At 32.4% G+C, this 25,177-nt stretch overlaps 3 protein-coding genes across 4 annotated transcripts; all 3 read left to right on the top strand.

Annotated features, from left to right (window-relative positions):
- Nucleotides 1–949: 949 nt before the first annotated feature.
- On the top strand, nt 950–6,947 carry LOC25501588 (uncharacterized). 2 transcript variants are annotated; one of them, XM_013590870.3, is made up of 9 exons: nt 950–1,106; nt 1,287–1,399; nt 1,743–1,871; nt 1,987–2,102; nt 2,619–2,700; nt 3,192–3,251; nt 3,334–3,441; nt 4,460–4,505; nt 6,487–6,947. In XM_013590870.3, the coding sequence occupies exons 2-9, from the start codon at nt 1,325–1,327 to the stop codon at nt 6,699–6,701; spliced, it is 831 nt and encodes a 276-aa protein (XP_013446324.1). In that variant the 5' UTR covers nt 950–1,106; nt 1,287–1,324; the 3' UTR covers nt 6,702–6,947. The 2 variants fall into 2 exon arrangements, with proteins under 2 accessions (XP_013446324.1, XP_024627698.1); XM_024771930.2 differs by lacking the exon at nt 950–1,106 and having other exon boundaries at nt 2,046–2,102.
- A 5,984-nt stretch (nt 6,948–12,931) lies between these two features.
- Nucleotides 12,932–15,410, top strand: LOC25501587 (uncharacterized). The gene is made up of 2 exons (XM_013590868.2): nt 12,932–13,087; nt 13,575–15,410. The coding sequence occupies exon 2, from the start codon at nt 13,907–13,909 to the stop codon at nt 15,047–15,049; it is 1,143 nt and encodes a 380-aa protein (XP_013446322.1). The 5' UTR covers nt 12,932–13,087; nt 13,575–13,906; the 3' UTR covers nt 15,050–15,410.
- Nucleotides 15,411–22,340: 6,930 nt separating this feature from the next.
- On the top strand, nt 22,341–22,835 carry LOC25501585 (ankyrin repeat-containing protein BDA1). The gene has a single exon (XM_024773067.1). The coding sequence runs from the start codon at nt 22,341–22,343 to the stop codon at nt 22,833–22,835; it is 495 nt and encodes a 164-aa protein (XP_024628835.1).
- Nucleotides 22,836–25,177: the final 2,342 nt, after the last annotated feature.

The raw sequence follows: 25,177 nt of genomic DNA, 5'->3' as shown, positions 1-25,177 counted from the left end.
ATTTGTCCCAATAAACAAATAATTGATGCCTATATAAATCAAAATTTGTTAAAAATAAATGTAAAGAGTTATAAAACATAATAAATTAGTACTGATTCGGAGGTGATGATAAATGACGGTCGAAGTGTGGCGTTGATGGATCTTTTTTTCAAGACGAGTCTTTTAATCGTGCAATTGGACATTGATCAAATCCAAAACAAGTACTACATCCCTCCCTAAATGTAGGAATCTTTGATAAAAAATAAGAAGATTATTGTATGACTGGTGCTAGTCACACAAAAAAAAAAATAAGTTACACTCCAGAATGACTAATATATCCTTTAACTAAAATAAAAATTTCAAATTAACTAAATTTACATTAACGTAAATTGAACATAAGTAAACTTAATTTACATTAACCTAAATTGAACATAAGTAAACTTAATTTACATTAACCTAGATTGAACGTAAGTAAACTGAATTTACACTAACCTAAATTGAACATACGTAAACTTTACATTAACCTACATACGTAAACTACACTAACCCCTTTTATATACATACACATAAACTTAATTTACACTAACCTCTCACTTAAAATCAAATTGACAGGCATATCTCATACCAAAACAAACAAAAAACAAATAGAAACTCATCGAAAATGAAATTCATGAAATTCACTAACCTTTATGAATATAGTACAGATCAATAACAAAGATGTTGATTCAGATATTGGTTGCACATCTATGGTGATTTGTGGATGAAAGGGGGTAAGGGTTCATAAAAGATGGGTTTTTAAAAATTTACATGAAGAAGACAATTTTGGTATTATTGTAAAATTTTAAATAAATTTGGGTGTAACTTATTTTTTTTGGGGTGTGACCAGCACCAGTCTTATTGTATTAATTGTTTTACAAATTTACCCTACAATTAGGGTCAAAATATCAATCGATAAACCCTTACAAAAACAAAACAAAAAACTTAATGGAAAAATAAGGATGTTGCTCTTCTAACCTCTAAATCTGGTTTTTTAACCTCTCAAAAATACCAAAATACCTCCGATTAACTGGGTTAACTGATCACTGCCGCCACCGCCACCGCCGTGGGGTCTCACTCTCTCATCTCAGGTCAGTACCACCGCCATAGCTTATATTGTTATTCCGATGCATGCTACTAGGCAATTATGAGCTTTTTAGGTTTAAAGTAATTGTGCTTTCATTTTCTTTCTAACCTTGCTGTAACATATGTCTTCTTTTCTTTCTCCTGTTTTGATGAATTTATAATCCTTTCTTGTTTCTATGTTACAGGAAACCTCTGTTTATATCTCATTCTTTGTAAGAACAACATGTTGCATAGGGCATTGTTGTCCAAGTTCATTCTCAAGCCCTCCAATGTTTCTCTTTTCCAATTCAATCAACAGGCAAGTAACTGCACTTTTACATTTACCTTTCTACTATAAGGGCAGCTCATCTGGTTTCGAGGTCCAAGTTCAACCCGAACAACCAATGAGAGAAAATTAATCTAACAACTAACTGCTAATACTTGCCATTATTAAAATTAAAAAAAACTAGATACAACACTGATAGATTGACACTGAAAATAATTTATAAGATATAGAATTAATCTAATATAATATAATCACATGTGTCGATGTCGTGTGGAACTCGAGACAGTTATTCAATCTAAAGTGTCGGTCCTCTAGACAATTAGATTATTATTGTTTTTGAACAGATTTGTTTATCTTTGTTGGAAATTATATGCAGAGAGGATTGCATAGCAGGAACAAGAAAGCCATGGAGTTTATTGCCAAAGGATGGAATGCTTTGAAGGAGGTTGATAGAGTCATCGATTATTGTGAGCTCAATGATAGGCGTCTCATCCCTCTTCTTAACGTAATCGCCGCTTTCTCAAATAATTGCTACCATTTACTTCTTTATTTTAAGATTTTATAGGACAGAACAGAACAATACATAGATAGACCTTTGTTTATTTGAGGTTCATAAATAGACAGCAAAGGAGAATTTTGAGCTTGCTTTGGAGGCTGACAACTCCAATACTCATGCTAGGTATTGGTTGTCCAGATTGCATATGAAATACCATGTTCCTGGAGCAAATAAGGCTGTGTAAGTCAACTCTTTTGTCTTCCGTTTATGTTTTGTTTCTTCATGCCGCAACTATTTCCCATCAAAGAAATGCATTTATACCATGCCAAGAACATATCTATAAATTTATTATCATTCATTATTTTTTATTATTTCTAGTGGAAAGAGTCTTGCGCAAATTTGAACAGAAAAAAGGTCCATAAAAAACTAGTAGTTACTTTTGGAGTTTCTTTATAATATGGTATTGACGATTATTATTTTATTATCCAAATCATTACACGGTGTTTCTGCTTTGCTATGAAATTGTTTGTGTTGATCTTCTTTATGATGTGAACTCAGCTGAATAGCTATCCACAAGAATGGCAAAGTAAACATTAGACTTTAAATGGAAAGGAATGCTTCAATACATTATAAATCTTATTTTTTTGATGTATGATGAAGTAGCTGTTTAAAACACAATTTATTTTTCTTTTTGTCACCAATGACATTCATATTAGTTTTGTGGTTTGATTTTTTCCGCTTTTTCCCTGGCAACAGAGCGGCAGCATTATTGGTAGAAGCAGCAGATATGGGTGATCCTGATGCACAGTATGCATTGGGTTGTCATTTAAGAGTAGAGGTGAGGCTACTCTACACCTTATATTGTTAGAAATTCGTTTAAGTATATTATAGCCAAACATGAAGATTGAGTCAATCACTTGAACCATTATTCATCCATGCCTCCTCAAATTACTATTCATTGTAGATTTAGATTGTATTTTAACTTTTTGTGGTTAATGAATGTGGTATATGACCTTGGTGAGGAGAATGGTTGGCTAATCTGCGTACAAAATGACCTGGGTCATGGGATATTATACGTTCTTAATGCTGAATTACCAGTGGTTCCTTTGTTTTTATTGTCTTGCTCTATTACATTTTTGCAACTATATTTGATTTCTAAGGTTTACTTGAGTAGAATACTTCTGCCATGTAATCTTGTTCTCCCTTTCTTCAATTTATTTATTTTTTAATTTTTTTTTCATAACTGAATACATTAGGAAGTATGAAGATCCTGAGTTTTTGTTAGATTTTTTTACTGAAATGTTTTAATATATATATTTTTGGAGACAGAATGAGGATATCCATTCAGATCAACAAGCTTTTTATTATTTGGAGAAAGCTGTGGATCAGGTTTGTTACCTTGTGTAAATTGGATCTTGTCACAATTTCAAAATGCATCAAGAAACCTTATTGTGTATGTTGTATGTTCCAGTTGCATCCAGATGCTCTTTACCTTCTGGGTGCTGTATATTTGACTGGCGACTGTGTTAAGAAAGATATTGCTTCGGCGTTGTGGTGTTTCCATAGGGCATCAGAGAAGGTACTATATATCAATTAATCAAATTTTAAGAACTAATTTTCTTTAAAACCTTGCACTGTGTATTAAATATTTTTTTAGTATTTATGGACAAAATGTATATTCGTACTTTTTCACGTGTGGTGAGTTAGAATGAGTTCAGCATATATTGTATGTCATTTGTTTCTGCTGTTATGAATGCTTGTTTGCACTTGCTCTTAAAGTGAATACGTTATCGCACTTGACAGTTTTCGCATGGGATGGAGTATTTATAGTTTTATACCTTAATGAAAAGCTTAGAAGAAGTGTTTCATGAGATCTAAACCTCTAGAGTTTCATTGATTACTCATACGCTGATTCCCAGCAGTTAAAGTTTTTCAAAGTTGCACTTTTAGTCCAATTTTTCTTTCAAAACTTATACTGGTTTACTAAGAGCTAATGTGACTAGAATTAAGTGTGATTTTATTTATACTATATGTCTGATGTTTGTTGAGACTCAACAAAGAGTTGTATTCTAAAATTACTGGCCCAACAAGAAATAGCTCTAGCATGAGAATTTCAATAAAGGTTCAGTATGCATGTAATGTAACATTTTTTTTGCTATTGGCCTAGTGGCCAACACGCACTCAAATAAACATACATGGGGAGGGGGAAATGTGGTTACCTGGGTTATCTTGAAAGGTAACATCTGGTCAGGAACCAGGAGCTTTTAAGCATGGTTTATACTCGTGATTTATAGCATTCAGTCAGGGAGGATGTAATATTGAATCTTGATGACCCTTTAGCCGAGTCCTAATTAAAGCAGGAAGTATTTTGTTAAATGTGTTGATGTGTATAAATATATATTTCTCATGATCATGTTTTACCTAGCTAAAGACAACACATTTATTTACTTTTGCTAATTTATAAAATTATCTGATATTCCATTTGTTTGATTGTTATTGCTTTCTTCTCATTCACAAATGTGAACAAGATTAATTCTTAGTTGCGCTTGTTCAGAGATTTTGCCTTGGTTTTTTTAATTTATTCCATGTATTTGTAGGGACATGCTGGGGCTGCTATTGCATATGGATCTCTTCTTCTTAAAGGTCAGCTTGTGTTCTTTATTTAATTTATGATTTGGTATGCACTGTTTGTGTAGAAAAGTTTAACCATGCATCCCATCCCATCCCCACTTCCTTTCAAGCTGCACTTGGTTATGGGGAGTATATTGCTGATGCTAAAACCATATTTTCATAACAAGTAAATATTCAGAAACTATAGGCACTTAGCTCTCTGTAATGCCTACTAGTACACCATTTAAAAGGTAGTTTTCTACAAAAGATGTCTTTTATTTATTATGAAGTAGTCAGAATTGAGATCCTACCCAGGATCAGGAAGGAGGCACAAGATTGTAACACTGATCGTAAGATCTACCAATTTCACAGGTTATAAGTTTACACGTTTTTAATAGGAAAAAGTTACATTAGAAAATGTATGCCTTATATAGGTAAACGTGAGAATACAAAAGGTATCCCTGTAAAAGAGAATACAAAATATCTGCCTCATTTTTATCAGAAAACACGTTTTTAGGGTTTTTTAACCCAACTCTGCATTTTTTGTAGAACCTGGCCATGTGTTCCCGAACGCATGCATCTTTTTCATTGAATCACTTGAATAGCACAATCCAACCGATTTTACGGCTTTGCGGGCGATTCTTCTGTGCCCAAACACTTTCAATTTTTGACTCGCCAGAGCTCACTCAGGCAGAAATATCATGTTCTCGTACACACATTCACCTTAAGAACATGTAATAGGCATCAATAGCTTAGGTGCTGGCTTGTTTGTACTATAGAGGAAAGTAATGTCAAATAGGTCGACACACGAATCTGATTACATGATTGTGATTGCTGAAAGTAAAGCGGATAAAGTGTCAATAGATAAACCCGACACCAAACATTTTTGGTAAATTATTGAATACTTTGCACAATGGGTGTATTTGTGCAGAAGAACAATTACACTTTACAACAGACCTTCCTAGTGGAGTTAGAGTTGATTCACCAAACTTTCTAAAACCGAAAGTCACGATGATGAATAGGAATGATGCATGTATATCTCGAGTTTACTATAATTCACCTGTAGAACATGTTATATACATCAATAGGTTAGGTGCTGGCTTGTTTGTACTATAGAGCAAAGTAATTTCAAATAGGTTAAGATGTAGCAAAGCTGAAACAATTCCTTTCAAATAGATTAAGCAAGCCACAACCAGAAATGGAGTTAAACAGGCTTAGTAACATTAGGCTATGAATTGATCTAAAGATTCTAGACTAATGTAACAATCTTGTTGATAAATAGAAGTTTTAGCATTTTGGTTAATGACTTTCTTGTTTCACATTCTTCATAACACAGAAATATTTATTAGCTTGCGTTTAGGTAACACAAGCAATTGAGTGAATTACGCTTTTATTCCAGCACTGCTTTCTCTGATTACAATAGTTATGGTACTGAGACAAATATAAAGTTGGAAAAAAATAATTAATGCCTTCTTAGTTATCTATAGTGACATAAAATTAAACAATCCTAATATAAAGATACTATATTTTGAATTAGAGGGAACATCTAACTACCTGTGGTTGAATTTTAATTGATGCTGTAGCACTTTGAAACAAGGAAATGTAATATAATGCTACTACCTTTGTTAATGTGTGGCTTGAGCTTGGAAATAAGAAAATATCTTATAATATCTTCGATACTATATCAAAGTATCTTAGAATATCAATTTATAACCTATGATATTCAAGCTCTTGTTATTTTTCTCATCCTTTAATAAAAAACCATAACTTCAACAGTCTCAAACTATGGATTGCTCCTATAACTTCGAACTAAACCATGTTTGGGAATTATAAACAGGAAGCAAGACACATTAATACCAGTAGGCCTTAAAACAAACAACCTTTGTTGGCCTTAGATGGCTTGCTTCACTGTACTTTTATGTTTTCTGGCTGATTCTGGTGGGTTGCTTCTTGCATCTTTAGGATGCCCTTTTTAAAATCTGATATTAATAAAAGAAAGGATATTGTGCCTCAGGTGTCAAAATTCCAGAATCATTAATAAAGTTCAGTTTGAAGAGAGGTTCGGCTGCTCAAATGCGAGGTAAGAACAAAGAAAGTATTACAATTGATCCAGTAGAGATGGCAAAAGAAAAATTTCAGATAGCTGCAAAAGCAGGCTGTGATCTTGGATTCAAATGGCTTGCAAGGTTAGAGGAGGAAGAAAAGCGGTTACTCACGCAAGATTATTAAGATTACTCCATATCCTGTATTCCCGCCTGCATAATTTTATTTGTTGGTCATTATTGACAAACCGTAGAGTATACATTATGTGTAATAGCCAGCCATTCTTGCAAGTAAATGGCGAAAGATAAGGGCCTTGTCTGTTTTGCTGTATAAAAACCAGTTGCACAAGCCATTTTAGATGCACCAATCAATAAAACTGTAATTTTCTGCAATTCAACTTCAATAGCAAATTGTGTATTTACATTATGTTTTCCTAGTTAACTTTTGTTCACCTCAACTAACACTCTTACCGGTAGTTAAAAAATTTATAGTTGAGGGACCAAGTTAATTTCTAAAGAGAATCATGCATTGTTGATTAAAAACTAGTCCATCATAACAATATCTCTTTATTCTAGTAATTGATAATGTATTTGATAGCAATTGATTCAGGTCCCTTATCTCATATAACACGCGGGGGAGTGTGTGCGTGTGCGCATTGTTGTTCATATGTACTCCTTCCATGTATGAAATTATAAGAAAAAAAACTCATTTTCTTTGTCCTGACCTAAATTATAAGAAGAAAAAGAAAAAAAAAGGTGATCTTATCCTAAAGAATCTCATCACACAGCTGTGAACAGAATTTTTAAATACTGATAGGTACATAGATCTTGGCCTTTGGTACAATAAGGGCTCACATTTTGATCTTGTAGGTTAGTGTGATGCTGACTATGTTGGAAATAATCTTGAAAGAAAAGGCACAAGTGGTTCACCCCTTCGTAATCGTCTCCCTGTTTCATGTCTGTTTTATTTTAGCAAGGTAACAACTATTCCCATGAATTTTAAATAGGAGAATAGTTTTGTAAATTTAATTAAAATTAAAAAAACAATAATTTTTTTTTCTTCGGAAAGTACATATAACAACCTTAGTTGTATCCTTGTAAAAAACGTTAGTTCTAATTACCATATGCCATTGCCTATTGTCATTAAATTACAAGTTTTCCATTTTTTTTTTTTTTTTTGTTCTTCCTGATGAAGCTACTAAAGTTTGTTTTATTTGAACTAGTACACTAATATCGACCCAAACTAGCCACTAAAAAATAATAATAATTCCTTTAAAAAATAAACTAAATAATAATAATATTTGGAACCAATTTATGAGTTTGGATTTTGTTTATTTATTTATTTCATCATATTTTACTAAATTTAAAATTTTTTAATTTATAAAAATTCTCCAAAAATTTGTACAATGGTTCGTACTACTTTTTTACTCAACTACTATACTTTTTTGACAAATGGTTCGTCCTATGCACATTACATTTATCTTACTTTACGCTGTAAGATTTTCTTTGACGCAAGGGTAAGATAATATTGACCGTAGTGGAAGGTAACAATTGACATTTATTTTCAGGGTCCCCAATTGTTGACGTTTAATCAGGAAAAAGAACGTGAGCTTCACTCGTGTGTTACTTTTTGGAAGAAAAAAGGTGTTTTGGTTGAAACAACTTGTACGATTTGTAACTGAAATCATCATTTCAATATATAAAAAGAAAAGGAGTTCATTTAACAAGCAAAACATTAAGCAAATCATTATTATTTTATCCTACCTTATTTTAAGAATACACTCGTGTGCGATTTAAGCTCAATAGTTTATTTTGTGCTAGGGATGTTAGTGGTTTGGGTAAAATTGACGAAACTAACAATTCAAACCGAATCAAACTGAAATAGTATCTGACTTTATGACGGGTTTGAGCCGTTAGGAATGTTGGATGATGTGTTCATTGCAATACTCCTTTCTTATTTTTAACTACATTAATTAAATTTTTTACCTACATACTCTTATTTATTATACATATTTTTCTTCAATCAGTAATAAATAGCATGTTGAAAACATAAACTAACTCTCTCTTAAAGGATAAAATTGTAAAAACAATAGACAACTTTAATACAAATATCAACTTTCATAATTCCCGTTATTTTGGCAAAAAGGTCTTGTAAAGGTAGTAATATATAAGAGGGTTAGGAGATGCAGCAAAGATGAAGATCACAACTTGTTCCATCTTTGTTTCTTGAATGCAAATAATATTTGGTTTTTCGATGAGTGGTGCAATATGCTAGAAACTTTTTCCCAATGGACTCTCAACGTAGGTCTTTTTGATCATGTGCCAATTGTGTTGTATGGTATTCAACTTAATTGGAGAACCTCTGTGCTTTTATGATGCTTCAAATGATTTCGATGGATATTGTGACTTTGTGAAAGGGAGTTGAAATGATATTCAAGTTACTGGTTAGGGTGGTTTTGTTTTGAAGGACAAATTTAAAAAGTTGAAGGATAGTCTTCGTGATTGAGATAATAAGTATAGACAAAATATAGAAGAACGAATATCAAAGTCTAAATTTTCTTTACGACTTTTCAAAATGCTTGGAGCAGAAAACATTGTTTTGATCTCAAAAGGCAATATTTGCACCTAAGAGATTTGGTGCAGAAAATATTTTCATTGGTGCAGAAAACATTTTGTGTTTAAAATTGTGATAGTTTCAGGTGCGAATTTTGCCTTCTGACAAGAATTTTGGGAAGTGTTTAAAGAATATTTTTTTTTAATTTCTTTTAGAAATTCCATGACAATGGAAGTTTAGTGAGTTGGTTTGATTCGAAGAATATAACTCCTTGATATTTGTCAGATTTTAGATTCATTTCTTCCGTTGGATGTGTGTACAAGGTACTTTCAAAATGCTTGGTAAACTATCTAAAAAATGTTATTAATAAGGTGTTGTCTACATAACTTAGCCGACTTTTGTGAAGGACAAACAAATTCTTGTCGGGATTTTGATTGCAAACAAGATTGTGGATAAAACTAAGAAGAATAAAAAGATTTAATTATTTTCAATTTTTTTTTGAAGAAGTTAAATTAGCCTACCTAAATTGGTATCAGAGAGAATCAAACCTGAGACCTCGAGGATAATCACACTCGCAGGTCCCAAGTCAATATCATGCCAACCCAAATGGGTTAATTATGTTCAAAATTGATTTTGAAAAAGTATTCAATTCAATGAATTGATCTTATTTTGATTAGCTATTAAGTTTCAATTTGGTGAAAGGATATTTAAAGTAGATTAAATAAATTTTAGGTCCCTATAAATATCTCTTCGTTTTTAACCCCTCTATTTTTTTTTTTAACAAGTATTGGTCCACCAAATGTTTTTGGCATGATTTTTTTGTCCTTTCTATTTAGTAAACTCATGTCCATCCTTCGAAATTTTGAATTATTTTTTGCACTCATGTTTAATACATTATTGAAGTATCTCTTGCAAAAGCTTAATATTTTTTAACAAGGGATGGATTTTTTAGTTTTTAACGTTTAAAAATTCATATTTAACTCATATTTTGTTAAAAAAATCGAAAATTTTGTGGGAGATATTTTTATAATATTATAAGCATTTATGTATAAATTCTTTCAAAAACGTAAAGGATACATATGAGTTGATTTAAAAATAGGGACTAAAAATCGTGACATATAAAACATTTGGAGGACCAAAATTTGATGAAAGTTTTTAGTGCGACTAAAAAATCAATTTAAGATATTTATATGGATAAAAAAATGTATTTAACCTATTATAGTATTGAGAGGAGTGACGAGGTGAGCGGATGGAGGTGGTTTATGGATAATGTTACTAAAAATATAGGGAATGGTAATAAAACATTGTTTTGGAGTTGGATAAGAAGTTTGTTTGTTTGGGAGGTGAGTTAGGGGAGGAACGTGGATATAATTATTATCTAACATTTCTTTGCAGGATAATGTGGATGACATATGAATTTGAGACCTAAATTCCGATGCTATATCTTCAATCAAAGAAGCTTATTTGTTAATATATAATTTTGAAGAAATAACATATTTTCCTTTGTATAATGTTACTTGAAACAATTTGGCTCCATCAAAGTTATAATTATTTTCTTGAAGTTGATTAAATGTCCGACTTCCAACCAAAAGTTATAATTTAAAGAGGGGTGCCAAATTTAACACCGTCTTTGTGTGTGTGGAAGAATTTAATTTGAATGAAACATCCAATCATTTGTGCCATTGGTCTTTTTTTGATAAATTATATCGAATATTTTTTCTTGGTTAGGAATCTGTTGTGCGTTGATAAACGGTATTTTTTGTCATGCAATTCACATTTTGGTATCTCATGGAAAGAAAGTGAAAGAATGTCTTCATTCAATTCAATTGGTGTGCATGTGTCAATTTGAAAGCATTGTAACCATATTGTATTCAATCATCAAGATTGTTTAACAAGTACACCTATTGACATAAATAAACTTTGAAGTTATTAACATAAATAAAGGGTTATGCAAACCCCACTTGGGTTGTTTCGGTGATATTGGCTTGGGATCTGGGAGTATCCCCCTCCTCGAGGTCTCAGGTTCGATTATCTCCGGTGTCAATTTAAATAGGCTAATTTAACTTCTTAAAAAATAAATAAAGGGTTATGTTAAGGGCACTTGTTACAGGTTCAAAAGAGGAAATGATTTACAAATTTTATAAAGAAAAAGTTTTTTTTTAAAGTTTTAATGTATTGAATACACAACTTTAAAAAAAAAATTTATTTTTTTGACTTTTAAAGAAGTGCTTCAATGACACTTATTAACATTTTCCGTAAACTTCTTCACTAAAAAAAAGCATTTTCCATAAACTTTTGATATGGTCTATGATCAAGTATAAAGTTCAGAGTTTTTCTTATGATTATTATCATTGGAGCATTCTATCACTCAAATGTTTATGAGTAACTTTACCTATAACTTGAATTTCAATTTTCTTTTGGTTTGATGACGCCGTTGTTTAAATGTTTATTATCGATCAAACTTTTATTGATTAAGAATTGATGTCTTAATTTAAACTCTAAATTAATAAAGTCACTTTAGTAAACGTATTTTAAGAGATATTTTTCATTTGGACAACTTACTCAAATAAGAAAATGACAATAGTTTCTTTAAAGAGAAAATCATTAAAAGTTTGTTTTCTTCTCATATTTTCAATTTCTTTTAAGTGATTAGTAATTTAAAATATGTCTAAGAGGTGTGAGCTTTGTAATTAGAGTTTGAATTTATAACATTATGGATACGGTTCAAACCACCGATGATTGTTGTAATATGGTCATTAACACTGTTATTTTTAGTAAAATTCCTCTACCTTTTAAAAAAAAAACTAAAATTATATAATTTAAATAATCAAATCTAACATCAACAAAGAATTAATAATATGAGCTTCACCAAAGATGAATCGTATGGAAGAATCCGAGTTCGATTTCTGTGTGGAACAATTCTTGGCCATGCTATCTTTGCCTCAGGGTTGAACTTTGGATTACTAGGCCCTTTTTTTTGGCGTGACCCTTGTTTACGGGGGAAAGAGACATTGATAATTTGGAGTTCGATTTTGAGGTAAATAAAGTCTAACGAAGAATTATCTATTAAAAATCGAACTCAAGTTCTTATGAACAATTCATCCTTTATTGTAGCTCATAAACCGTTTGAGAGTCATTTTTTTGGTAGTATTCGAGGTTCGAATCAAGGACCTTGCATACATTATACATTATCTTTGTCAACTAAGTTAAGTTCACGAGGACACCGTTTGAGAGTCTAATTGCTTTGTTAATTACCACAATAACTCTGAAATTATATTATGAGATATCTTGAAAATTATGAAGCTACAAGACTAAAAATCTAAAATTTTAAAACGAGGAATTAGAATCATGATTGAGGTCCTCGTGAGCTTAGCTCAGTTGATATGAACAATGTATAATGTATGTAAGGTCCGAGATTTAAACCCCGGCCACAAAAAAAAATCATGATTGAGGTAAAATAGGAAATAAAAAGTAAGTAAATCAACGGAGATATATGCATGTTCATTTTATTACAACAAATCTTTAACACATACTTCATTCATTACATTTTTCCTCCGACACCAAACTCCTAGCAACTTAAAAATCGGTAACTACAATGTCTTCACCAACGTTGTCATTGACATAACATAACATATTTTTGTGGCAACAAAAGTAAAAATAAATATACGAGGTTGGTTGAAAACAAGTGTTGGTAAACTTTAAAAAAAAATAAAAAAAAATCAAGTGTTGGTAATTCTAGTTTTTTCTATGGGATTTGCGTGTTTACCGTTCTCAAACCATAATAACCAATTGAATTTCACATTTTCTCATAAAAATTATAAAATAAATATACAAATATATACATATAAATACAAATATATAGATATATATAATAACATGTGATATATAAACAAAGATGTTGGGTTTTTTACATGCCTTAGATTTTCTTCTTCACCATCACAACACAACCTCTTGTTCTCTCTCTTGAAACCCTAATTCTGGATCTTCTTTTCTCTTTATCCTTTCCTCAACAGGATCAGGTACATATCAACCTCTTTCAATCTAGATTGCCTTAACTATAATTTGATCTTTTTTGAATTTTGACTAATGGAAGAAAATTGTTTATTGGATTTTGCATGATTTTGATGAATCTGGATTTGAGCTTTGTTATGTTGTTTGATGAAAGGGATTCATTGGTTTTTGGATTGAATTGAATTCATTTTGGTAATTGAGGTGTTGGAAATTAATAAAAAACCCTGTTTTTTGCTGCATGGTGGTGATTGGATTGGATTCTAATTCATGTTCTGTGGTTGATCTTGTGATTATGTTGCTGAATTATGTATAATTGGTGGTTTTTTGATTTTGTTTGGATTGGTTGGGATGCTAGGGTTTGATGAAATTTGAGAATTGACCTTCTATGCTGTTGTGATTTTGGTTTTTGATTGATGAAGTAATTCTGATGAATGGATTATGGAATCTTTTGTTGTTAGATTTGATTTGAGTTTGATTTATTGTTTTGTTTCTCAGATTCAAGAATTAAAGTGGTAGAATCAGAAATGGAAGATATTGATGTTGGGTATGAGTTATATTCTTTCTTCTTATAGAGGATTTTGATTTTGACAATAGAAAATGGTATCACCTTGGATAGTGTTTGAATTGGTTGGTGTAAGTTTTATTTAGGGTTTGTTAAGGATCTTGTAGGTTTATTTAAATTTTGATTTGATCAAAGATGTGGAGTTGGGAAAAGTTTGATCATTGTGCTGTTGATATGATTGTCGATGAAATGGTGATCTAATTCATGTGATGTGAGTGTTTATTTTTTGTTTTCTGAGTATTGAATTGAATTTATTGAGGGGACTATGGAGAACGTGTGCGATGTGAATCAGTTGGATGCTGATGTTCTTTTGCCACCTCGGAAACGGCTTCTAGCCGGATTGAAAAAACAGAGTTCGGAAAGTGATGCTACTGCATCTCCATCTCCTGTTGCTGCTTCTTGTGTTACAGATGTTGCTTCCCCTTCATCTACATCCTTTTCAAGTGAATTTGAAGCTCGGCTTAAGCATTTGTTGAATTGTCATTCGAATAACCCTAAGCTTACACCTGAGGAGGTCGCGGAGGCCTCGAGAAAAGCAGCGGTCACTGCAACTAAGGCTGCCGAGGCAGCAAGAGCTGCAGCTGAAGAAAAAGCTGCGATAGCAGCAAAGGCGGTTGCTGCGGCCAAGAGTGCTTTAGATTTGGTTGCTTCTTTTTCCGAGGATGCAATCAACAACAAGGAAAGAAATCTGAAAAAGAACAAGTCAAAGAAGCATCTCCCGGTTCAGCTGTTGTACAAGAAAAATAAACCAATAGAAAATTGTAGGAAAGATGAAGAATTGGCTCGAAAGTTACATCGAGCCATGAACAGTTCACCTAGAATCTCTAAGACCCCTCCCAAATCGGACTCAAAAGGTAGTAGATCGAAGAGGCCTAGAAGCTCTTCAAGTTTTGAAATGACCGAGGGCTCTGAATGCGGCATGGCAGTTGGACAAGATTGCTTATCTTTGAACAATGGCCATGCAATAAGCGGAAAGATTGATTCTGAAGGATCCAACCAAGAGGTATGCTCAAGTAAGAAAGATAAGAAGGCAATCAAATACGATAGGTCTAGCCAAATAGAGATAGATAACGGCGAAGCAGAGTCGAGCCACTCAAAACCGAAAAACTGTGAAGACTCACATTCACCTCCCATAGGTAAGAAGAGAGGAAGGACAAAGCTTAAGAAGTTACCCTTAAGCATTTGCACCTCCAAAGATAAAGCGAAGCCGAGGGAAGAAATAAAAGTCAGAAGAAGTTCTTCATTGACTGAAATGAACACTACCAATCAGCATGTTCATACTATACCAGTGTTTCCGGTGGAGCCATCGACTGACCGAATGAAGCCGATCGAGGCAACATCAACATGGAAATGCCAGGACTTCAAAGTACCGGCTTGTATCAAACAAAATAAAGCGGTGCAGTCATAATAATATTCATATACTACACTACATTGTGATGACTGTGTGCTACTTTCATAGAAGATGTTGATAGCTGAGGTAGGAACCATGATGCTTCTTTTTTTCTTTTTTACAATATGGCATTTATCTTTTTGTAAAATCTTATGTTTTGTAATGAATTTGTACCGATTTAATGTACATTTAGATATAAGTGGTTTGCATTATTTTCTTTCAGTTTAAAGATGTACTTTAATTGACAGGAAATGTTGAGAGTTTTAGGTAGGAGTATGATTTGAATTGGACAGCCTTTTCAATGTGCTGCTGCTGCATATTTCTATTACTCATTTGTAATGAGAATAAAAGGTGAAAGTGTGTTGGTCTTTTATTTATATTTATACTCCTTTTTTATTGCTCTGTTTGTTTCACCTTATGCTCAAAATATATGTTAATGCTGTTGAATGTGTTTTCCACTAGCTGCTTTAATTGAAATAGGGTTTAGGGCATTAAAGACTTGGAAGCAATCCTACCTTGAACAAACATTAAACTTTCTTCTTAGTACTCCCGCCGTCTCACAATATTAGTTGTTTATGGTTTGTGCACGATAATTAAGGAAATGATTAATTGTCTTGATTTTAATGATAAAATTAGTGGTATTTACTAAAACACCCTTATTAATTATAGTTAGTGGAGTAGTTAAGTTGGATGAAATTTAATAAATAAAGGTATAATAACTGTAAAGTGACAATTATTTTGAGAAAAAGAAAAAATGCTAAAGGGAAAATAATTGTGTGAGACAGAGGGAGTAGTAACCATCAATGTACTACGTCATGATTGTGCATTATGTAGTAGTAACCATCAATGTACTACGTCATGATTGTGCATTATGTCATGATTGTGCATGAGTCTTGCTAACAAATGTTTAAGGAGTAAAAAATAGAAACAATAGATCACTTTTATGTAGAAAAAATTGCTTTTTGATTATAAAATGTGTTGATTACAAAGATTCCAAGATAAAATTTTCATTTTAAGCTTTTTATCAAGTGTCTTAAGTTTTTTTTTGAACAATAAAAAATGGAATTTATATTAACCACCAAAAACAACTTATGTAGCACAAGGTGTGCCAAAAGAGCTACTCTACAAACACAGAGTCATACAAACAAACAAAATCAAGTGTCTTAAATTATCATTTGATTATTTCACACATATTGAAGAAAATGTGATAAATAAAAGAAAGAGAACGATGATTTTACTTCATTATTCCTATTAATAATTTTTATGTATTTATGAGCAAAGTGAAAGATAATAACTCGAGTGATACACAAAATATTAATTAGAGAGTACATTTGAAAAAAATCAATTAAAAATACTCTTTTCTTACCTAATTATAGACATAACCATAACCATTTTAAAAAAAAAAATCTTAATTTGTTCATTGCAGAAAACAAATTTAATAAACTTGATTTGTCTTAGAGAAAAAACTTGGTTTGTCACAATAAACAATAAAGTTAATTTTTTTCATTTTAAGGGATCAATAAAATTAATCTTCTTACAAAACAAATAAGGGAATACAATTTATCTTTTACTTATTTTTTATTTTAGGGTTTGGGTGCGGTGATAGTTGTCTTCCACGTGGATCATGATACAAATAGATTTGATGCAATAATAATAATTGATTTTAGACGTTTTCTTGGACCAGGAATGGGTGGTTGATGATATATATGCATAGAAAGTGTCAACGTGACACTTACACAGTTATGGAATCAAATAGCGTGAGAAAGAACAGAAGTGTGACAGCGTAGAATCAATCAATAAAATATGTTGAAATAGTTATGGTTTTCTTGTTGAAATAGTTTAATTGTGGAAGAACATAACATAACAAAATTAGAAGAATTGATTTGATTTGAACCTTAGAATTAAAATTACTTATTATTCACTTTTCCAATACAAATTTTGGTCACTACTGCCTCATTTATTATTTTCTCTTCTTTCTAATCTTTTAATCTCTTTTTCTATATCATTAATAAAAGATAAGAGATAGTTTTCAAAAATAATTCATAATTCTATTTTCTAACACAAAATTAACTAATTTTTTTAACGTATGTAGAAATGTCAAAATGATTTATGATAAAATACGAAGGGAGTATATGTTATCAATGAGTGTGAATTTTGTTTAAAGAAGCAATCATAGTAAATGGGGTGGTTTGCACGTGACAAAGTGGTTGGTTTTAATTTTAATTTCTTAAGAGGGAGTAAGGAAGCGATTAGGTCATGTTAGATTTCCTTCTCTGAACCATTTGCGTAACTACAAACTACGAACATAAATGCTATTGATTATTTGATTTTATAACCTTTGAACTAAATAGTTAGGCCAATGTCTTGCCCACTAACTCTTTTCAGTGGTTGTACGATCTAATATCTTAGCTCAATATAACCATTTAAGATTTAATACCGCCAAAGTAAGCACCTATTATTATTTGTCTTATGTCTAAAACCCAATTAATAATTGAACAGTCAAAATAAGTTAAGTCTCATAATTAGGTTTAATAATTCTTGTTGTCCTAGAATCGATTCATGGAAAAAGTTAGGTTAATAGTCATTGAACACATAAAATGCATTAAGAACAAGCTTAAACAAATAGAATACAAAGTAATCGACTGAATATTGATAGAATCATAAAGGTACATGAACACATAATTATGAGGAAGTTCCTCTTTCATGAACAAACCTAGAGAGGGTTTAGCTCCTCATGATTTCTAAACATATAATTATATATGAATAAAAGAACATGAGAAAAGGATCATCGGTTGATGATTCCTTGGCTCCCGAGTGTCTCTGGTTACTCCAATCCTTATGAAAAAGTGGTTCTACCTTCATCTACTAGTCAAAAGGTGTTTTTATACCGACCTAGTGGTTCAATATTTATAGGCCCCAAATTTCCTAAGTTTAGGGAAATTGGTTCGTGATGCGAGCCTATTCCCCGCTATGCGAGGTAGACAATGAGCATCACTTTTGGCCCGTCGTTCTATCTCGATAAGCGGGGTAAAAGCCCTTGATGAAATATAGAAAGATGCGATCACCTTGATTTCCAACCGTATTCTCGCGATGGGGGGCTCATAGCCCGTGATGCGAGATAAGCAGAAACATACTCCTTGGTTTTGTCATTCATTACTCCTTGGTAATGTAAACTGTTCAACTATTTTAATCATTTTAAGTTAGCGTTCAAAACTTTGTTTGTTTGAGAACGACATAATGTAAATGGTTTGAAACTATTAGAAGTGACATGCCACCTTGAGCCAATGGCTTTCTCGAGGTGCACAAAGGTGCATTCAGTCTTGATCTAAATGAAACATTTTGTTTTTGTTTTCTCTTTGCATGCATATGTAATTACACAATTCACATTAGTTTAAAACTATAAATTATTGTTAAAGAGTCCCACATTGGACAAAATATGGCATGATCATATGTTTATAAGTGAGAGCAATCCTCACCTCAAAAGCCAGTTTTGTGGGGCTGTGTTAGACTCAACCACGTTTTTTAATATAGTATAAGAGCCTCTGTTAAAATCTGTTGGGCCACATGTTAACGGGTTTTCACTATCGGGCCATCCATCATTTATGTCCACGAACCAAGCCCAATAGGGATGGTCGTGAGGAGGTGTGTTAAAGAGTCCCACATCGGGTAAAATATGGCTTGAACATGTGTTTATAAGTGGAGGCAATCCTCACCTCACAAGCCTGTGTTAGGCCCAATAAAGATTTCTAAGATGGTATCAAAACCTCTACAAGATCCATTGGACCACATGTTATCAGATTTCCACTATCGGGCCACCCACCATTTATGTGAACGAACCAAGCCCAATAATGTTGGCGGTGATGAGCTATGTTAAAGTGTCCCACATCGAAAAAAAATATAGCCTGAACATATGTTTAGAAGTGAGGGCAATCCTCACCTCACAAGCCGGTTTTGCGGGGTTATATCAGGCTCAACAATTTCTAAAATTTACCAATAATCATAATCTGATAACTTGAAACAAATTTTATCTGATAACATGAAAATTGCAGGCTCTGTTTGGATTAGCTTATTTTAGAGCTTATGGTAATAAATATGCATTTATGTATTATTTTTAAGTTTGTTAAAGTAGTTTACGAAAAAACTGTTTATAAAGTTACAATTTTCGATAGTGAAAACTTATGAATTAAGATAAAAACTTATTTATTTGCATAAGCTCTTTTCACAATCTTAAAATAAACTCAATCTAAATGGGCCTTAGTACGCAACATTGCTCAGCTTTATTAACATCCATAACACAAATGTTCTAACACCATAAATTTTTTATTCCACTTTATCACAAAAAACAATCATACGATCTCCTTCACAGGGACGAACCCCACTTAGCCAACATTGTGGGCTAAGTCCCTTACTTCCATTTTAATTTTGGCCATTATTTTTTTCTTCTTATGAGTTTCTCGCGCATCCTATTTGGTCTCTAAAATTTGAAATGTTTTAACGTGTTTTGGAAATTTTTATGGAATATTTATGCCGTTCAGATTCGATTATCCAAATTGCATAGGACGCGTGAGAAACTCATAGGATGAAAAAAGAAGCGGTCTTTAATCATTTTCTACCATACATGTATGTTTCTTAGATGATTTTGCTTGTAATTTTGGTCCTTTTTCTTTTATGTCCTATATTTATAAATATAACACAATATAATACCATATGCAACCATTAAAGCCATCTATTTATGTCCACAACTCCTAACTTAACTGATAAAAATATCGAAATTGTTAAGCCAAACGTTATGATTGAAGTTCAAACCTACATCCACTTACGTGTGTAAGTTTACAATAACTTTACCATTTCGTCTATCTAAGAAGGAAAGACATCCATTTCTCCCCTTTTGTTTCTTTAAGGGTTTTTTGTTTTTCTTTTATTAATTATACGTTTAGAAAAATATACCATAAATATTATTTATGATTTCATATTTATTTTTCTTTTATTTGGTTTCATTTTGTAAAACATGCTCTGTTTAATATTTTTGAATCTAAATAGAAATTATTTATTCATTATTTTAAAAATTGCCCTCACTACTTAAAAATGTGAAATTGCCCTCACTACTCAAATTTGGTTTCATTTTGTAAAACATACTTTGTTTCATATTTAATATTTTTAAGATTAATGAGTTATTAATTGAGTGAGTGAGTACTTTCAAAAGTGTAGCAGTTAGATTGTGGTAATTCTCTGGGAGAATTGCAACTGTCTATGGTGAATTGTGACTCAAAGATTTAAGTTTAAACAGGTCACAATTTTCATGGCAAGCATGTCCACTAGTCTAGCGAATCTGACAGAAAAGGTTCTCTTTTTCTTAGAAAACAAAGTTTTGAGTCGAATGATGATAAAATACTAGCAAATGTACTAGTGTGTCGACAAGTGTAAATCCTAATATCTTATGTGACCAATCACTATTGAAGGTTTAAGAACGACAAAATAAGTAATTAGTTCATGTTTAAATCTAATCAATAATTGAACGGATAAAATAGGTCAAGTCACAAAGTTGGGGTTAGTAATTGTTATGACCTAAATTGATTTATGAACATGAATGAATGCATAAAAACATTAAGAATAATATTGACTAAATAAAATAACAAAGTAATCGACTGAATTCATAAAGTAATTTAAAGTTACATGATCAAATAATTACAAGAAAGTTCATCTTTCATGACATGATCTAGAAATGATTAGCCACTCATAGCTTCTAATCATATACAATAAGATGTGAATAAGAAAGCATGAGAAATGGATCACCGATTGATAATTCTTTGGCTCCCGAATGGCTATGATCGCTTCAATCCTTAAGAAATCATGTTTATGCCTTCGTCTGCTTGTTAAAAGGTATTTTTCCATTGACCTAGGGGTTCCATATTTATAGGCACACATTTCTCTAAGTTTTAGGAAATTGACTCGCGATGCGAGTCTAACAAACCTGATCTCTTTGGCCTCATGTTCTACTCGCAATGCAAGGCTCATAGACCACAATGTGAGATAAACAGTGACGATTACCTTGATTTCCAATCGTATTCTCGCGAAGCGAGGCTAATGGCCTGCAATGCGAGAGATGCAGTAGCTGACTCCTTGATTTCTTCATTCCTTGCTCATTTCTTCTCACCAGAATGTACGTAACGACTATGCCACAAGCACCATCAATGTTAAACTTGTAAAAGTATATCTCGGTCACAAAATTGTCTAGTTCAGGTGGATTTTCATGGCTTCAAGGCTTTTTCCCTCATTTTGTCCTTTCATGACACTTTGAATGATTTCTTTACATGACTCAACTAAAACAAATATAAGCTCAAATCACCTTCTTGTCATCATCAAAGCACTTTATCAATTTTATATTTAAGCTCAATATTGAAAAGACTGCAAAAATTGATAAATAATTTAAGCAAACAAAAGAAAGAAAATTGGGCTGCGTCGCAATAAGCACTTGTTTTACGTCAGTAGATCAACACCTATTGCAACAACAAACAAGATGGTAGTGAGGATGATTTCACAGCTCTTCCCATGAGTTCCTAGGCTTTAACAGTTGCACTGGATTTTTGAAACAAATTGTAACAAACTTCCTCATTTTGATCCTTTATGGCCAATCTGTTAACGTCTTCATCCATTGTAATGCTGCGAGCTTCTTTGATAAAAGGACGACTCAGTATCAGCGAGAAATTTCCCCATCCTCCATATTCATCACTAAAAGGTCCTCCAAGAATGAAAAATTTATCCACATGTATGTGAACATCTTAAACTTTTTCCGCATAACTTTATGCAAGAACTGTCAACAAATTGTAGCACTGTATTAGTCAGTTTTAGGTGTCGCTGGACTGAAGATATGTCTTTGGGTCTCATCATCAAACCCATGGTTTGGACACTTTTAGAGCATGAACTTGTAATGCTCCCATGCGTCAATTTATTTAATAAGTTTTTACCTTTGTCTTTACAATAATTACACGATTATTGATGCAAACTACTTAAGGGACTGTCTTAGTATTCAATTTATTTAAATAAATAAACAAATGATAATAATCCAATGTCACTTATTATTATAGGAAAAAAATATTACGTGTGAAACAAGAGTTGTTCCTGTGGATGCTTATTTAAGAGATGTGAATATGCCCCAAATCTAATCTAATATAATTAAAGCTTCAAACATGAACGCAAGGAATGATATTATTGACAAGGTGAAGTTTGCAGCTCAAGAAGGTGATATAAACCTTCTTTATACACTAATTGAGGAGGATCCATATGGGACATATAGCTGCTGCCTGCATCTATGGGACATGTTCAATTTGCCACTGAAATTATGAGATTGAAACCTTCATTTGCTTTGAAGCTAAATCAACAAGGGTTCAGTCCAATCCACCTTGCATTGCAAAACAACCAAAAGACTCTTCATATTGCTTTGAATCAAGGAACTTATTTTGAAAAGAGTATGGTGCTTCGTTTCGTAGACATGAATAAGGAACTTGTTAGAATCAAAGGAAGGGAAGGTTTAACTCCTCTTCATATTGCTTGTCAAAATGGAGAAGTTGACCTTGTAGCTAATTTCCTATTTGTTTGTCCAAATTCGATCCAAGATGTTACTGTGAGGGGTGAGACTGCACTTCATGTTGCTATAAAAAATAAACAGTATAATTTGAAGACAAATCGCCAGAAAGGTGCTGGGGAGTTGGAGAAATTAACACTCAACTGTATGGATGAGATGGGAAACACTATTTTGCCCGTTTCATCTCTAAACAATGACTCAAAGGTATCTTACTCTTTCTAGTTTAATAAACATGTCCTCTTTATCTATCTCTTCTTTTAACCCTCCATTATAATTTAACTTATAACTTTGCTATGTCACTTATTTTTACTTAAAAATGATTTGTTTTAGAGTAAATGGTCAATTTGGTCTCTGACTCTGCACCTCGTTGTTACAAAGGTTCTTGGCTCAGCATTAAATACAAAATAGTCCTGAATATGTACTCCCGTTATCACTTTAGTCACTGACGTTAAATAATTATATTAACTGATGACGTGACAAAGGTTTTATGGTGACAAGGAGTACGAGGTGTCACAAGGACTAAATGAAAGTAGAAAGTGGTCACTTTGGTCCCTGAACTGAAAATCAATATCCCAAAACTCGTCCCAACGAAGTATTGATCTTCGTCAAGAACTGGGCCATGTTCCTCAATGGAGCTGCTCTGCGGTGGCGGGAGACTTGTTTTTAGATATCTGATTATGCATACTTACTATCAGTTAGGTCCCTGATAGTAAACACTTACTGTCACTAAGATCCCTGACAATAAACACTTACAAACACACGACATTTATTATGCTTCCATGCAATGACTGCTATTCCATGCCTACAACATTTATCATGCTTTCATGTAATGACTGCTCCATGAACACACAACATGCCTAAAAATATGACAGCAAACACTAAATATTAGCTAACAAGTCACATAACATGTTTGGTGTTATATAAGTTATTATTATAATGGCTAATATAAAAATAAATACTGAATGAAGTGGCTTGAGTTTTTGTTCTGCAATCATGCTGCAAAAATGCACATGCTTAGATAAATATACTAGGACAATAGTTGTAAATAATCAATTCAAGTTTAGTTGAATATGTATTCTTGAAGCTAATAATCTTTCTTAAAAAACGAAACAGTATAATTTGAAGTTAACGTCGAGATTATAAAGAAGAAACCATGAAGGAATTCAAGATATACAAATACAAAATTTGGGAAAATGTGATTCATAACCAGACCTGACATAAGATCATACTATTTGCTAGAATTGATAAATTGATATAAAATAGGATCATAGTAGGCCTATTTTGTGTCTGTAAGTGTTTACTCTCATGGACCTTAGTGACAGTAAGTGCATACTGTCAAGGATCTAACTGATAGTAAGTATGCATAGTCAGGGACCTAACATCAAATCTCACACAACCATAGAACAACTTCATCGAGGAAGATGACCTAGTTCTTGACGAAGAGCAACATTTCGTTGGGACGAGTTTGGGGATATTGATTTTCGGTTCATGGATATTGTTTTCCAGTGATAATGATTTTCAGGTCAGGGACCAAAGTGATCATTTTCTATTTTCACTTTAGTCCCCGTGACACCTCATACCCCTTGTTAGCATAAAACATTTGCCACATCATCAGTTAACAAAATTATTTAATTCCAGAGACTAAAGTGATAACAGAAGTGCACATTCAGAAACTACTTTGCATTTAATCCAGAGTCAGAGACTTTTGTGACAGCAAGATGCAGAGTCAGGGATTAAAGTAACCATTTACTCTTTTCTTTTATAATAAAATTTGATTTACAAATCAATAAATAGTTATTCCAATTCACAAGCACTTCAATTGTTGGTAAAGACTAAGATAAATTTGAATGCAAAGAATTCAGAGAACTCAACAACATTAGACATAGCAGCCAGTGCAGAGATCAAGGGTATATTACTAAGTGCTGGAGCAAAACCTTGCTCAAAAGTAAAAGATGCTTCCAAACTTGAAGATAAATTAAGATCATATGTCATATTTATGGACAAAATATTAATTTATGTACTACACATTAGAAAAGATATATCAAAGGAAGAACACAATTCTTTTCTAATAGTTGCTACTCTTATTGCAACTGCTACTTATCAAACAACACTCCCTGGTGGAGTTTATCAAGGTAATGCTGGAGATCACAATATTAATAATGTGAACACCACTTCTCTCAATTCTAATGCAACTATGCCCCATGAATATGTTGGTAAATCGGTTATAAATGAAAGTGAATTTTTTTCCTTGTCAATTTTTAATACAGTTTCACTTTTGTTATCAACCATGAAAATAAATCTTTTGACACCAAGTAGGTCAATAGGTGGTTTATTGTTCACACCAATGTTTTGGTTTGCATATTGTTATATCAATAATATGAGGTTGATATCTCCTACCTCTGCCACTTCAACTTTGAATTTAGCTATGGTGATTGTTTGCACCTTCTTCTACTCTTTTGTGTATTGGTCGTTTCTTATTGTGTACAAGAGACTTAAGAGTAATGGTAAGAATAAGGAACTCAAAATTAGGAATAGAATAGTAGGAAATAAGTGGTAGTTATGGC

Source organism: Medicago truncatula, chromosome 8 (genome assembly GCF_003473485.1).
Source record: "Medicago truncatula cultivar Jemalong A17 chromosome 8, MtrunA17r5.0-ANR, whole genome shotgun sequence".
Classification (NCBI taxonomy): Eukaryota; Viridiplantae; Streptophyta; class Magnoliopsida; order Fabales; family Fabaceae; genus Medicago; species Medicago truncatula.
Note: the sequence above shows the minus strand (reverse complement) of the source record. Positions and strands in the feature narration are given on the sequence as shown.